General features: G+C 44.4%; 1 protein-coding gene across 1 annotated transcript in view; it reads left to right on the forward strand.

Annotated features, from left to right (window-relative positions):
* The window catches only part of hcn4 (hyperpolarization activated cyclic nucleotide-gated potassium channel 4), a 51,324-nt gene extending 48,070 nt beyond the window's left edge, over positions 1-3,254 (forward strand). The window contains exon 8 of the mRNA XM_076156038.1: positions 1,036-3,254. Coding sequence (XP_076012153.1) covers positions 1,036-3,254 — 2,219 coding nt within the window. The remainder of the gene's footprint in view (positions 1-1,035) is intronic.
* The last annotated feature ends 13,116 nt before the right edge of the window (positions 3,255-16,370 follow it).

Below are 16,370 nucleotides of genomic sequence, written 5' to 3' on the forward strand. Positions count from 1 at the left end.
TCTCATTTCTGCTGAAGTCACTCGCAGTGCTGATCTATTCATTAATCGGCGGCTTGATGAACTTCGCACAATCTGATCAGTGGTGTGCAGGTGATAAAGGATCAGGTGATGCCAGGTCAAATCGGATTTAGATACAGTGCCTCATAGCGACGCAACTGCTAATTGGCCACGATTCATATCAGAAAATGGAGAGATTGATCTGGGCCTAATTGTATTTTCGGATTTAACAGCCTTTTGTTAGCTGCAAATTGAAAATGGCAGTCATGTGAATTAACCCTGTCACTGCTAGTGGGACAATTCAACATTGACTAATGGACGTTGAGGTCAGAGTTGCACACATCTCTGTGGGAGGACGGGTCATCCGTTAGTATAACTGTCATATTGATGCAGCTTCAACCTGTCTCCTTGTCCTTGTGCAAAGCTTAAAAGGCATTTGAGTTTCTATCCATTCCACGTGAGACAATACAAATAAGAAAAACGAACTGCACTATTTCCCTCTTGTTTCTGTGTCATATAGTGGCTATTATGTACGTATGTATGTACCCCCCCCCCCCCCCTCCAAAAAAAAAACTCCCACTCTGTCCACAATTGACTTTGCGGTTCAATGATCGCTTTATGTTTTATCATTGTTACTTCACCGTAACACCACGTTAAGTATAGACCTTACACCACATGCTGCTTTGATGCCATGCATCCTGAGCTCCTGTCTCTAGGTATTTATCTCCCACCTCTCTTTCATTGTTTCTCTTATTCATTGCTCTCTCATTCTTTGTCTTTCCCCCCTCTGGGTGAGCCTTCTGTCTCTTAAATCTCTTTCCTCTGTTCAATGCTTCCATGGTTACAATGTGTGCTGAAAGGTGAATCAAAGGGGTTTCTGGGTGACACCTGATCACAGACACTCCCACTCACACTTATATTCAATTTGCAACGTTGTGGTGAATTCTAATTTTTGGAAGTCTGTGTTCTGTGTTTTTCTATGTCTTTTTTATGTTGTTATTTGTGTGTAATATGTGTTCTGTGTGTGCTTTTTTATAGGCAAGAAGAACTCAATCCTGCAGCACAAGGTTCAGCATGACCTCAGCTGTGGTGCACTCAACTACCAGGAGAATGAGATCATCCAGCAGATCGTGCAGCATGACAGAGATATGGCTCACTGTGCCCACCTCATGCAGAACACCCCACCGCCGGCTCCACCCTCACCTACCCCTGTTATCTGGGCCCCACTTATCCAGGCCCCTCTACAGGCAGCAGCTGCAACCACCTCGGTGGCCATTGCCTTGACACACCACCCCCACTTCCCTCCAACACTCTTTAGACCTCCGGTTTCTGTCCTGGGCTCTCTGAAGGATCCCCCTAGCCAGCTAAAGAAGTTCCACACGATTGTTCCGTCATCCACGCCGCCTGGTTCTGCCGGCCAGTCTCCCTCCAGTACACCTGTTAAACTGCGCACTGGACTGGATATGTCCTTGCTGGAGGCCTTCCGGGCCAAGCATATGACCTCAGGGTCAGGAGCAACTGCCGATAGCCAACAGGCCTCAGGTAGTGGAAGCCAGTGTGGACCCAGTAGTGCAGGGGCTGGGTCTAGTAGAGCAGGGGCTTCTGCCTTTCCCTTTGGACCATACTCTTCCTCTGGTTCTCCCTCATCTAGTACTGCCCAGCTTCACTCACAACCACAGCATCAGGAAGCCTTTCGTTCCAGCACCCCTCCTCTGTCAAATCTCTTCCGCCATGGATCTACACGTGGAAGCACAGGGTCAGGACTAAGTGGGGGGACAGGTGGTGCCTGTGGTGGTGTAACGGGGTGGTGCTCGGGTGGAGCAGTGGGAGGGTCTGTTGAAGGAGCTGCTGCAGGAGAATCTGTTTGGGCTGAGGATTTTACAGAAACTGGAGGTGGATCCGGAGGCCGATTTGAAATAGTAGGACTAACTGGTGGATCAATATGTGGGACCCTTGGGGATTCAGTGAAGGGGATGAGTGAGGGACCAGTTGGAGGGGGTTCGCGTGGCTCAATTGGAGGGGTTTCCTGTGGGTCAATAGGAGAATCAACCAAGAGAGTTGTAGGGGTTCCTGGAGGGACCATGGGAAGGTCTTCTAGAGGATCCATAGTAGGGACTCATGGAGGATCATTAGGAAGGGCTTCTGGTGGGTCAGTGGGTGGGATTTCTGGGGGGACGATAGGAGGAGCTTCCAGTGAGTTGAAGGAAGGAAATACCAGTGGATTTTTGGGAAGGGCCTCCAGTGCATCAACAACTAGCCATATAGGAGGATCTTTGATTGGGTCAGTGGGAAGGTTAGGAGGACATGTTAGTGAACTAGCAGAAGGACCTGTAGGCAGCCATGTGGGAGGGGCTACGGCCTGTCAAGGAGGCGCCTTTGGCGGAATTACAGCTGGAGTTATCAGTTCCTCTCGTTGTGGTAGTCCTGCGTCTAGTGGCTCATCCAGCCCTATGCCTGGTCAGCTCCTCCACAGCCAGCCACCTCCAAAGCCTCTTCAGGTTGTTCCTCTGCAGCAGTTTGCTGGAGGAGGCAGGACTACCAGTGGCTTGGACCTCTTTGACTCCCCTACAAAAGGCTTTCCCTCTTCGAGTAGAGGTCAGCAGAGCCAACAGCCTGGTGATGTCTCTCCCTCTTCTCTCAGCCATTTCAGCCTGGCAAACCTACAGTCTGGCTTCCTGCCCCAGCAGCTGTCCCTGGAGAGGTCCGCCCTCGCGTCCCTGGCACAATATGGTTCAGGAAACGCTTCCCCCTGCCTAACTCCACTGGCGCCTAGCCCCACTATTCATAGCCCAGTGGCAGGCAGGACTTTCCACTACAGTGATCCCTCCAGCGTCGCAGGATCTCACAGTTCTCTGCTCATGCCTCAGTCTTCTTTCCATTCCCAACTTCCCAGCCAACCACATGCAGTAGGGAGAGATTCTCCTTTGGGTAGATTTTCTGACGACCTAAAGCTTTTATCCACCTCCCACTCCTCTCTCCCCCAAGAGATGGCTCAGCCCTTTAGCCACCTGACTCCTCGCGCTTCAGGGGAAACTGCATGTTTCCCCTCACCCTTTGCCTCGCCCACTCTTTTGCCCAAACCCTGTAGCTCAGTTTCAGGGCGCATGACTCCTCCGATTCAGATTCCCCTGGGGCACCCTCACCAGACTCAGTCCTCCGGGGACTCCCTAGCCTTGCTTCTGCGGAGGGATTCTGCTGCTTACTCATCAGATCTAGAACCTCAAACTGTCCGCACCAAACTTCCTTCCAATTTGTGAGGATTGATCACACCCTCCTGTTCTCCTCCCTAACTGAAATGCATACAAAATGTCTGTGTGTGCCATTTTTTTCTTTCTGTCTCCACAAATCAGTGTTTTTGACCTCTATCATTTTACTAAGATCTTAAATTAACTGTGATTTAATGGACACTTTACCAGGTATTGTGGAGTTCTAAAATATCCTATATTTGTTTTAAGCCTTGTTTTCTGTTTTATTCACACATATTGTATATAGATAGATATATATTTAAATAAGTTAATCAAAGCAGTGGGAGGGTGTGAAATGATATCCATTCAAAGGTCATTTTCTTACTTTATATAGCTATGCCAAATTCATCTGTTGATATTTGGGAATACAACTCAATGGACTACACAATAATACTTTTTGTCCGCAGGAACCTATGCACTAATACCTGCATGTATAAAGGCTTGTTGTGTGTTTGAAAAAATTGAATTTTTAGCTGAAACAATATGCTTCAAGTCAGGCAGACTCTTTTACCATCTCATACAGGATCACATATTGTTGATCCTTTACAGTATTAGATTGTACGTATTTATCTTCTGTATGAACTTTTGAAATCTTTATGAGATGGGGAAGAGGTTTTTCGGAAACCAAAAAGGCTTTTCCTGTGGGGTAATTATTCACCTCTTGGCCCGTAAAATCATTATTTTATACCACTTTGTCATAATAATACTGTTTTGAAGGTGGGGTTGAGCAGGCTAACCTACGTCTCAGTGTTAGTGACTGGCCAACTGCAAAGTTCTCAACCATGTCCTAACAAGCTCACTTTGTCTTCCAAGGTCACGCCGCTAGCATGTGTGGAAAGCACGTGTTGTTTTTCTTAATGAGTGTCTGCAACAGTGAATGTGTGAGCATTAGAGAGAGAGCAAGCGTCTGAATCACTGGAGGTGTTTGGAGAAAGGCAAGATGTTTTCCAGACTGATCAAAAGGAATTTCGCCTGTCCATTACTTCTTTGTAGCTGCTGTGTGTTCAATGAAGACATGTTCCCTCCACAAAGGTCAGTTTGTGATAGTGAATGTACGTACATGTTGTTGTCAAAGTACTGTAGCTACAGCAGATGCACTGGCGGCATGTTGCCCTAAGGGGATGGGGAACTGTTCAATAACTAAAAAGGTCATATGTTTAATCTCTCTTACATACATCTGCATCTGCAGCCATTTCGCCTGACAAAGTGTCTTTTGGCAAGACACAGAACAGTTACACACTTCATTACCTCCACCAAGGAGGTTATATTTTCACCCATGCTGCTTGGTTTGTGTGTTATCAGCAAATTATCAATAAACTTGGTGGTCAATTTGCACATGTTCCAGGGAAGGGCCCATCACATAAGTCCAGTAGTCGAAATTATTTTCTTTCTGGATTTCTTGGGTCTATCTGCTTCCATCCACATAAGCCACACCCATTTGCTGGTAACTAGGTTTGTTACTGTTTACCATTAAAACAAATTCTATCTCCTCCTATAATTTCGATTAATTGTCAACATTTTACTTGTAGAATGTCTGGATAGCACCGGTTCTCCCAATAACTTGATAAATGTCATCCTTAATAGAAGGAGCCACAATGGAGGGCTGTGGGGCCTTGGTGGACGTGTGCCCTCTAATGAGTACTCCTCTAGTTGATGTATTGTTTGGAGACTGTTTTGCTATTTTCTATGCCAAGATGGTGAAGGGAATACTTGGCACCCATTGATGTCAGTCATTTGTCATACAATCATTGAAAATGTACCTCGGCGCTTGTAGTTTAGATTCATTGATTGAGATTCATAATACAGCAGAGGCACTAGGGGAAATAATAATAATAATAATTTAGCTATTTTCAGTCAAACAAATGATAATAATCAACTTTTTTGGGTATTTCTTCAAAAAATGCTAGTATTATAAAAGAGCTTTACAGTGGGGAGGAAAACTAAATACACGGTAGAGGAAAGTATCACTTAAATCCCACAGGAGAGAGCTGTGATGTGCTTCTACACGTTTGTCTGTAACTCATCACCGAGACAGACCTCGGCTCCACTCAGACAGCTGAGTCCCAAACTCAGTCACAGCACTCAACCACAGCAGCCTAATTTAACAAGACATGCCTGTAATCCCTTGACCCTCACAGGCTATCAAATACTCACTCACAGCAGTGCACAGTGGCCGTGCTTTTCCCTCTTTACACATCCCAGAAGGTGTAATAATAAGGTGTTGCAACAGAGGCAGACATGGAGAAGGTCCATTCAGCAAAATCAGTTATGACTATTAGATAATCATCAGAAATATAGATTGGAACTCCATAGCAGTACTGCAGTAATCAAAATGTCCTCCATGATTTCATGATTTCTCGTGTGTGTGACATCATGTTTGTGTGTCATGTTGTGGGCTCTGACCTGTGCACAAGCTACTACACTGTGCTAATGTGTTATGTTGACATTGCTTAGTATAATTTCAGAAGTTCCTCTACAATAAACAAATACACGTCTACATACTGTATCACCACATGCTGCTTAAATATAAATTACATTTGCTGAGGTTTCTAATACTGATAAAGCTACCAAATGTCACGAAATATGAATGAGTGATCTTTACTGCCATAAAAGAAACCTTTGGTATCTAAAATATTGTTTTTGACACAAAATGAAGAAGAGCAACATAATTTAAGTATCTATGTCTAAACTCAACAATGTTTGGCACGTGGTACTTAATGTGGTACATAAATCATGGAGACAATGTATAAAACTAGCACTGCTCCTGGGTAGTATTAAATACGTAAAATCAATAATGAATCAAGTCAGGTGGCAGTTTCCTGTTGTGTAGAGGCAGCAGTTGTACCGTTTGAAGGTCAGAGCTGTTTTGTTCACCTCTCACCTCAACTCCTCTGTTGTCTGTGTCTCTAAGCAACATTTATCTGATATCACCTTTATCAACACAGTCATATGATTGTCTGATATTATCTGTCTCTGTCTGTGTCTCATCTTCTTCTCTCCCACTACAAAGTCTATGTTGTCTTTATTTGCAGTAAGCAGCTATTTAATAGACTGAATCATTTACAGTGTTTGGCACATGCAGCTTTGCACCCTGTGGTAGGAGGCCCAGGTTCCTTTACACTATTACCCAGAGGTCATGTGAAAGGGAACAGGGACAGTGACAGAAAGTAAACACCAGGGACAGTTTCACCTCTAGAGTACTGCTTGTTTGCACACAGTGTAGGTATGGAAACACCACGATAATTGGACAGACAGTTGCTGGTTAAGTTATCAAGCTAGAGAATGCTGGAGAAGAGGAGTTTGAGAAGTCAGGCTCAGTCTCAGACACAAAGGTGAGAATGAATGTGAGAGGATGTTGATGCATTGAGGAAATTGATTTAGTTAAACAAACAGCCACAGGAAAGACAAGCAGAAAGACACCCCATGAGGTACTCGTGCTGATTGGGTGCTGGTGCCTGGGGGACACTGAAGGCGTGTCTCCCCCTCCTTGTGATTGTTCCTGAGTGCTCGCGGATCACTGTGGTTTTGATTGGAAAGATAAGATAACTGTGATTGTTGCTTTCAGTGCGTTCGGATGTGTGTTTATGTGTGTGCATTCGTGTCTGTAGGGGTTGATGTTTGGGGCCGGGACTGTCAGGGGATGGGGGGACAGGAGACAGGGGGCAGTGGACAGGGGACAGGGAGGCTCAGGGCAAAGCTTACAGCAAAATAGACATTGAACAGGGATTGATTAGTTGGCCTGAACCTTTTCTTGTCCATTATCACAGATAAGTGGTAAAGGGGAAGACAGGGTGGACACACGGTGGCTCAATCTGTCACTATCAGTGAGACACAATCTACATGATGTCCTGTCTGTCACATCCAGTCCATTGCAAATTGGATTCTTAGGCTGTTTTCTGTAGCAGATATTGGACAGAAAAAAAAACTCCATAACATCAGATTTTGGTAGAATAGAAGAAAAAGGATATGAAACTTTCTCAGCTCACAGGTTAAATAATTAATCCTTTGATTTAAAGACAACTAAATAAATAAATAACTGGAATTTAGACATGCTTTTGTTGTTGATACTCTTCTTTGAGGGGATTTCCTCTTTCCACTGGCCCAGATTATTTGCTGCTACCACATCTATAGCACCATGTAGCCGGGGAATCAGCAGAGAATTAGACGAGGAGGCTTTGAAGCTTTGTGTGTTTTGAGAGAAATGAATAAAGAGACACAACAGTGACTCACTCATTTAATATTTTCCATGACGTACCCCGGTGTCCAGTCTTTTTCCAAAAATTGAATAAAACACGGTCATTACAGAGAGACCAGAAATGAAGGGAGGTTAAAGGAATAACACGTTCACAGCATCCACAGTGTCAATTGTTCTCACCCTTTTGTGTCTCAATCCTCCAGATGAATTCATTGAGGTTTCACGTTAAGCTCCCCTGAGTTCATTATTCAACATGAACATAAACTTATTTGTCTTCTTCTCTGCTTGAGGCCATACGTGGCTCTCACTCTGTGTGTTTACACGCACTCAATTCTCCCAAGTGTTCATCCCCGCTGTGATTAAAGACAAAAATGCCGTAAGCTGCACAGATACACAGAAGCAATAGAATTCCACTGTTCACCAAGTACTGACAGTGTTATGTTGCGTAATCGCAGCATGAGACCTTTTTGGAGAGTTTGATTTGTGCCAATTTCTTTGTCATTACGGTGCAAACGTGCTGTTTAACAAATAAGGGATTGATGGCCTGAATCACGGTACAATCAAAGTTTTAAAGTGCATGTAATGGTGCTGAGCGAAGGCTGTGTGGAGGAAATGAGTGTGTCACTACTGTGCACCAGCAGAGCTCCACGCTTGTCTCCGTAACACAACGTCCCCCTTGATTCTCTTTGATTCTGTCCCGTCAGTTTTTGCTGCCTAATCTCAGCTTTTCCCTCTTTTTCTCAACGCCGGGTTGGTGACTCAGTGATGCAAACTAACGAAGTCATTTGCCCGCGTTTGAGGATTAGATGTAGCAGTAAGGGAACAGAACCTGTAATTCCTCCAGGGAGGGAAAAGGGCACATGTTCTTCAACGCCCTCGTTATTCATTCACAACTGCAGGTTCTTCCTAACCTTTAACAAACAGTTGATTTATTCCGTTACGCCAGCACCAGATCCAGGTGTGTGTGTGTGTGACGGCGACTGAGCACTATGTGGACATTGGTATACTTCTGTTTATTGTAGCGTCTAATGCAACTGACCTCTCTCCGCTGAGATGGAATGACATGACAATAACGTCGTTTTAACCACGAATGTTGGGCGGTGCGAGCGTGCATATGACCCAGTTCAGTAGATGCCACACATGGGGCGTTCTTTGGAGGAGCATCATCACCTTAGATCCTTCAGGGTATCGGCGCTGTACAGCTAAACCGCTACAACATTGTGAGCAGTCTCTCTATGTAGCTGTTAAATTATCATTCTAAAGCTTTAATTCATATTGTATTAAAAGCTTGGTCATAGTGGAGGTAACTTAATATATAAAAATTCAGTTTGGGTAAATTATCAACTATACAAACTATAGAAGCTTAGATTTGGTTCTACAAAAATACACACACACACATTTCTGCAAACGAGATCACATACCTACATGCAGATGCAGATGTGGATGTGGATTCACATGAACAAATCCGGTTCATTTGGGGACGTATGTACTATAATTCCACTTAACCTGATGTTTTGATCAACAAGGTACTTCTTCATGCAGCTCATGCAGATTTCTATATTTCATAGGACCTCTCTTTATATTCCTGTATTTGTTTTAGATTCTCTTATTAAGTGAAAACAATAAGCAGTGTGCATCAAATTGCAAAATGTATGTGAGAGAATTCATAACGTGATTTTTAAGGATTCTGCCTTGTATAATGTCTCTAATGGTGTAGGTGTGGGGACATTTTCATTACACACTACAGACGGCGACTTTGTGAAGGCGGCAACCAGGACTTCACACTTCTTATGAGGACACACAGCATTTCTGAGGAGAGGACAGTGTTTTGACAGCTTTGCTTACCAATCACTGGATATCGATCTGTATTTTTTTGTTCTGCGTTTAAATTTAAGGGGATTGTGGAAATAAGCAATAAGGTGACATGTACAGCTGTGACCGGCTGTGTATCTTTGGGATCCACAAGCGGTGGTTCTGCTCTCCGTAGTTTGCTTGGAAGTGAAAGGAGCGAGACAAGGACTGTGTTGTTAATAAGCACACATACTGGATAATATAAAACGGTACAGAATAAAATATAAGAATCACCAATCTGGAGTGCCTTTGCTTTTTTTTTTTCATTTTGTTTGAATCTCTCAGTTGCTTGAACCTCACACACAAACACAGAACACACTTGATCTTTACATAAACACAATCTGCACTTCACATATGGATATAGTTAAAAAAAATACATCTGTTGTTAAGTTTCCTCTTTTCTGCCGTGAGATGTGTCAATAAGGAAGATCAACCACACACACACACCAAGCCAGTCAAGAGGCAGGTGAAGCCCCTCAGAATGCTGGAAATGTTGGCAGACTGTAAAAAGGAGGACAGTCTGCGTCTGCCCCTGTGAGCACTCAGCCATCTGCTTCATTAGAATTCCCCCTTGAGGTAACCTTCCTTTCTCCGAGAGGAACTCATCGGAAGTGAAGGGCTTTGTTTTAGATTGTCTATTGTAATTACACATTATTCTCTTCCTCTGATGCCTGCCTGCTGAGAGGAGGAGAAACCGGCTTACAGATGCCCGCTCCACATCTTTAATGGTGACGAGTGCGGTGTCAATGGTGCCACGTGAGAACTCGCCTGCTCGCCTGCCGCTCGTGGAAGACGCGTGGCTGTCTCCCCTCCGACTATGAAAAAGCAGCGCTAATGCATATCTCCTTGCAGCATCTTGAATCATCTGCCTCTGGGCCTCCGCGGGTCAAACTCAGCAGTAATTAATCCTGCCGTTACCTCATGAGCCTCGGGGTTAACGCCATGTATGTGCATGAGTCTGTTTCATTTGGTGTCACTGTGCTGTAGCTGATGTCGGAGCAAGAGAGAAGTCAAACTTTGACTTTTACATGAATTAAAAATGTTTAAATAGAGACATTGGAGAGGGACATGGGGATTTGGATGGATTTTAACAATAAAGTCAGATATACTGTGTATGAAAAGAAAATTCAAAATCATATGGTTTAAACACTCTTCTCTCAGATTTTCTCAGGAAAATGTCTCTAACTTCCTCTTATAATACAGACTTGGCACTAAAGCGTTTGGTAACCCGGGCCCACAGGAACACACAGTAAGTACAGCACATCCGTATTAGTGCTGTTCTCTCTCTTAAGCTCTGCCATCAAAGCCTTTTGACATCTGCCAGTTTGTTCACAAATATGGTCCCTGTGCCGACTTCTTAATACTCCAGCTCTCCATGGGCGCGGCAGGACGTTTTCTCGGAGAAGTTCGGTTTTCCGGCACAAATTTACCTCGAGGAATCAAGTTGAGGAAGATGGTCGCAGGTTGCTGACCCGATGTCCTCTTTCTGCCTTGGCTCTTAAAGTGGCAATAGTGTGACCTACTTAGACAAACTCAACTGTTAGATAAACGTATAAAAGGCACTTCTGTTCTGTTATTTTCAGTGGTAACAAGTCATTAAAAGTAGCGCAATAATTTGATAATTTAGCCCAATGTCACACCAATAATAATCAGCTGACATCTTGTGACTATAAAGCAAACACATAATGTCAACATATTTCAACCTTTTTGGTGATATTGAGGTCATAGTGTGAGTGTTAATCAGAACTGAGAGAAACAGGCTGTGATCTGATGATGCGCTGCATTGAGCCGCAACCCCACTGTGATATGTCAACATACGAACCAGCAGCCCGAGTCGTCACCCCGCCATCTGCTAACAGCCTGTCCTAAATGTCCAGCCTGTCCTCCCACACAGGCTGTTACAGGCGGAATATATCTGACTGTGAAGGCTTGAATCTCTTGCGGTTGCCATGAAAAGATATAGTTTTTGTCCGTCCTTGATCTTCGTACCCACTTGACCCGATTACAGCGGTGAAACTTCATTATAGTGGAAGATACTTGGGTAATATTTGGGTCCAATCTGTTTGTAAAAGTACACGTTAGATGATGCGGTTTACTCTCTGCAAAGCGTCCAAATATCTCTCCATGTCTTTGCATTCCGTAATCTTCAGTGGATAATTCCTGAATATATTCCTTAACACTATCTTTCGCTTATAATATAAAACGAAACCAAGAGAAACTGGTTAGAACGAGAAGAAAATACCATCTGCTTATTTTTAGCAATTATAATCCCTCATGACTGGTGATCCCTGCAACGTCTTCCTCCTCCCCGTTCTCCTCCTCATCCTCTTGCCCCCACCCCCAAGCGCGCCTTGATTGGGAAAAGGATCTCCCATCCTTACACACACACCCACACACCCCTCAGCTCTGGAGACACAGGATCACTCACTTTACCCCCGCTTGCTTTTCGAGTGTGAGGGTAAACTGCAGCCAGAAGAAAACCCCCAACCTCCAACCCCCAACCCTGCGGCCTCTGTTTGCTGTTTATCATATTAGCCTGTGCCCTTGAGCATTTTTCAGCCAGACTCATCCTTTGAACTGAGGAGAGAAAGCAGAACGGGGCAGTCAAACCATAAATCATCCGGGTTTAAATTCTGACAGTTAGTGGCCTTGTACTCAACCATCACAAGGCTCCAGACTGGAGCATCTTGATTGGCCGCTGGAGTGTGCTTGTGTTCCTGGCTCCATGGCTTCACATCCGGCTTTGCTCCAGGAAAACAACAACAAACAATCACACTAAAGCATGTGATGGGCAAGTCATAGCTCACACTGTTTATATAGACAGTAAGGTAACCAAATAGACTGATATTCATCTCAACCACCCGGGCAACATACTGCATTCTGGGAAAAATTAAAAGTGACAGAAATGTGGGATTCTAGAGACAACATTCATTTCTCAGTTGAGCTTAGAGGTTCACACACTTGTCCTGTACATATGGTTTTATTTGTGTGTGTGTGTATTTGTGTGTGTGTGCTTTGAATTCACGTTTTCACTGAAAGCAAACAGTCCTTCATCTGCTTATATATTGTGGTAATTATCGAGTGGATATTATGTGCAATCATCAAGTGAAGATTTTAAATACCAAGCACTCAACATAGTTTTGTGATGGAAAATCATATCAATGTGAGAGTCGCCACGAGGAGCTGGAGAAGCCAGAATTATCATCTACCATATGAATCTAAAAAGACTTAATCATACGCTGGCCATTCTGCAGAATAATTGAGCGAGTTTCAAGTGTCATTACTGACTCTGTTAATTATAATTTCTCAGAGGAGCCAGTCGGCTGAGCAGAATCTCTCCAGGAGGTAAGCGGAGGAAAGGAGCGATTTCAGACTCAACCAGGCAAAGCACCGAGTGTCACACTGACCCCGTTGACCTCCGTGCGTCATCTCCAGCACAAATGAATATCACAGCGACTGCTCGGAGGGAAAAAACATGCAGAGGATTCGTCGTGAATTCCAGTCTCGTACCGAACGCGACTTTGATAGAAAAGCAAAGCTAAATCCCTCATCAAGATATATCCAATTAAACCCTTACTACTTTGTAAACAAACAAACAAACATGCAAATAGATGCAGAGAGGCGCTCTGTTTGTCGCCGGCTCCTCACTCTGATGCACGACCTGAATTCCTCTATTCCAAAACATTTCTCAACCAGTTAGCAGATGGAACACACATGGCACAAGAGTCAAAGCCCACATTGCAATCATCCCCATTATGTCAAGCGGCCTGCAGCATTATGTCATCCGTCCCATGAGAGCTTTTATATGTCATCACTAAGTGAAATCAGATCAAATCAGAAGAAAGTTTTTTTTCCTCCCTCATTATGAAACGCAAAGACTCCGCTGCTGACCTATGAGTCTCTCCACGCCGTTTGATGACTGTGAAATTCACAGAATGTAACAGTGCTGAAGGTGATCGCTCTGCATGACCGACCGGGCGACACGATGACAAGAGTTGACACGGAAAATAATAGACCTTTAGCAGGAAGCGTCCCTGTGTCACGCGTGTTCAAATGCATGTTTTTGAGTCACCGTGCGGCACAGATATTACACACGCAAGCCTCCTGCATCGCATTGTTGACCCATTTACATGTGACGGTCACGTGAACCTGATGTGATCATGTAATTATGAGCACCTGGGGGTGAACCCGATGTCACCCGATGTCACCGGTTACAGGGAAATTAATTAACTTTGACACAATGGCTACAAGGTCTACATGATAAAATACTGTGTGTATTGACTGACTTTATTGCTCAGGTCTGTTCGTCTATTGGCTGCTGTAGTAAAGGACACTTTGAAATAAATCTTACTTACTAAATGCAGCTCAAATTTATCAATCAACCCTGTATCTTTTGTTGAAAAAGAAACGTTCGATTTTGTGGAAACTTACTGTTTCAGAATTGTGTTTCAGGAGCTTTTACAGGATAGCTCAGCACCTGACACACACATGACCTCATGACCTCAGTGTTAAGGTAAATGTGTAAGGTTCTATATAGTTTATGGGTGAAATGGGTGTTTATAAAGTGAAAAAGTTACAAGAGCTCATCCAGATGGAGTGCTTTAAAACTTTAAAGCTCTGAATCTCAAAGGTCACGACCAGACTTTTCCCTCATTACCCACTGTGTTTATTGTACTGTACATTCAATCCCACCCACTCTCCCCTAAGCCTCCGTCAGCTCCTTCTAACAGCCTCATGTTCCACTGCCTAACCGCCGCGCTAATCCAGCAAATGGTGGCTTGTTTATCTCCACTGAATAACCACAGATTTGTCATGTATGCTGTCGACTTGGTGACAAAAAAATACAGGAAATATGTCTTAATTCACTTACGGAGCTGATTTGGTTGAGGCTTTGCAGGTGTCACCTCTGTGTGAATCAGTGCCAATCATCCATCATCAGGTTCTATCCAGGTGATGCGTCGTCTTTATACAAGGAAGAAGGAAGAATATGGTAATTTGTGTAAACGATGGTTCGCTTTCATTAAGAGGAGTGGATCCTTCTGAGCTATTGCACCTTTGATGTTCCCACCTTGGGGTGTTTCAAATGGAATCCTTTTTATTTTTCAAAACATGCAAGCTATATATTTCATGCAAATTTGTCTGTGTGAGTGTGTGTGTGTGTGTGTGCGTGCGTGCGTGCGTGCGTGCGTGCGTGCGTGCGTGCGTGCGTGCGTGCGTGCGTGCGTGCGTGTGTGCGTGTGTGTGTGTATGTGTGTGTGTGTGTGTGTGTGTGTGTGTGTGCGTGTGTGTGTGTGTAACCACGTAACTCACGGCTGTAAATTCAAAAGACAGTTATTGCACATACGGTGCCAACTTCCGCCTCGGAGAGAAGGAGGAGTGTTTATGTGCCAGGACAGAAACGCTGTGTAAGTGTGTCAGTATGTGTAAATGAGTGTGAGAGCGCATGATAGTCAAGGTCTGGGAGAGGGAGTGAAAGGAGGATATGAGGGGGTTGTTCAGGGGTGAGGATAACCCGAGGGAAGTAGTGAGGGGGCGCGTCTGTAGGTGTGTGTGTGTGTGTGTGTGTGTGTGTGTGTGTGTGAGTGTGTGTGTGTGGTGTGTGTTTCATCTAACAGACGTTGGGATTAAAGCATGATGACTAACGAAAATTTTCCAGATTTTGGGCAATCAACTGCAAATTAAGTGCACATCTCTTTAGAGGCGGTGAACAAATCAGTGGTGGGCTCTGCTGTGGTTCACAGTCATGTTGGCTCAGGTAATGTGGTGTTACACTTCCTGCATATTTTCAGGATTTACGTTTGTGACTAACTTGCTGTATCCAGTCAGAAAGGGGAGCCACAGAGGGAGTTTGCTGAACGCTTTCAATAATTCCCACATGAAACAGAGCTTGAACTCAAAGGGATCTGAGGGAGGTGAAATCCACTTCCTAATCCTCTGCCAAAAATCTCATCTGGCAAAATGAGAGAATTTGTTTGCTGGTATTCATCTTGCTGGGCAGTTAGTCGGCTTTAAAGGATGCTATATGTTCTCCTTCTCTCTCGCTGCACCTTCCCCCAAAGCCATAAATCATTCTGATTATAGACACGCCTACGGTTAATAAACCTACAGCTGACAGAGTGCTGCTGGGGAGTGTGTGTGAGAAAGGCTCAGGGTAATCCTGTAGGCCTACCTGCGCATTGGTGTATAAAGCCTCCATACAGGAAAACACCATCTCGGATACTGATAGCAGCTTGGACTGATAAATCCATCCCTATATATTTCACAGCCATCATATGGAAGCATCCTTTCACTGCTGTGTGCTCACTATGTGTAATCGTGTATTTTCCAATGATTATTAGCCGTCGCTCAGCGGTGATGAGCCGTCAGAGTCAAAGCTGCGTTTAGGTATGGAAGCTCTGTGCTGTGCCACAGATGAGAGGAGGGGTCATGCAGTTTGATATGCAGGTGCACAGCGGCGCAGGGTTTCCTGCATCAAGCAGGCAGCTCCTCTTGTCAGGGGTGTACCGAGGCATGACACGTAGACACACTCACACACACACACACACACACACACACACACACACACACACTCACATCTCTCCTCTCAGCAGCCATCCACCACAGGATGGCTGATAAAAATATCACAAGCCCTATCAGGCAATTAAACAGGGAGACGCAGTGGAGTGTGTTGGCTGCTTAATGGCGTTACCCCCCCCCCCCACACACACACACACACACACACACACACACACACACACACACATACACACACAGAGGAGACGGTGTGACTGGCCAACATGGGAGGGTGAGAGGGGGCAGGGGTGGTACAGCCCATTGATGGAGTGGTGAATGAAAAGGTGGGGGGACCAGTTTGATTTTAGTGAATGGTGCTCAGGGAAGTGGGAATCAAAACTACCTTCAACTGTACAGACCAGATGTGAAAAGAAATGAGTAGTAATCAATTACTTAAATAAGATTTGAGGTATTTCTAATTGAGTGTTTCAGCTATCTACTTCAGATTTGAATGGGAAGTATTTACTCCACTACTTCAGCTACTTACGTTTCAAATCACCTTCCTTACTCACTTATTTCAAGCAATCAAT

The sequence above is a fragment of the Genypterus blacodes genome, unplaced genomic scaffold (assembly GCF_046128005.1).
Source record: "Genypterus blacodes isolate CSIRO-AG114 ecotype Tasmania unplaced genomic scaffold, CSIRO-AGI_Gbla_v1 ptg000067l_1, whole genome shotgun sequence".
Lineage (NCBI taxonomy): Eukaryota > Metazoa > Chordata > Actinopteri > Ophidiiformes > Ophidiidae > Genypterus > Genypterus blacodes.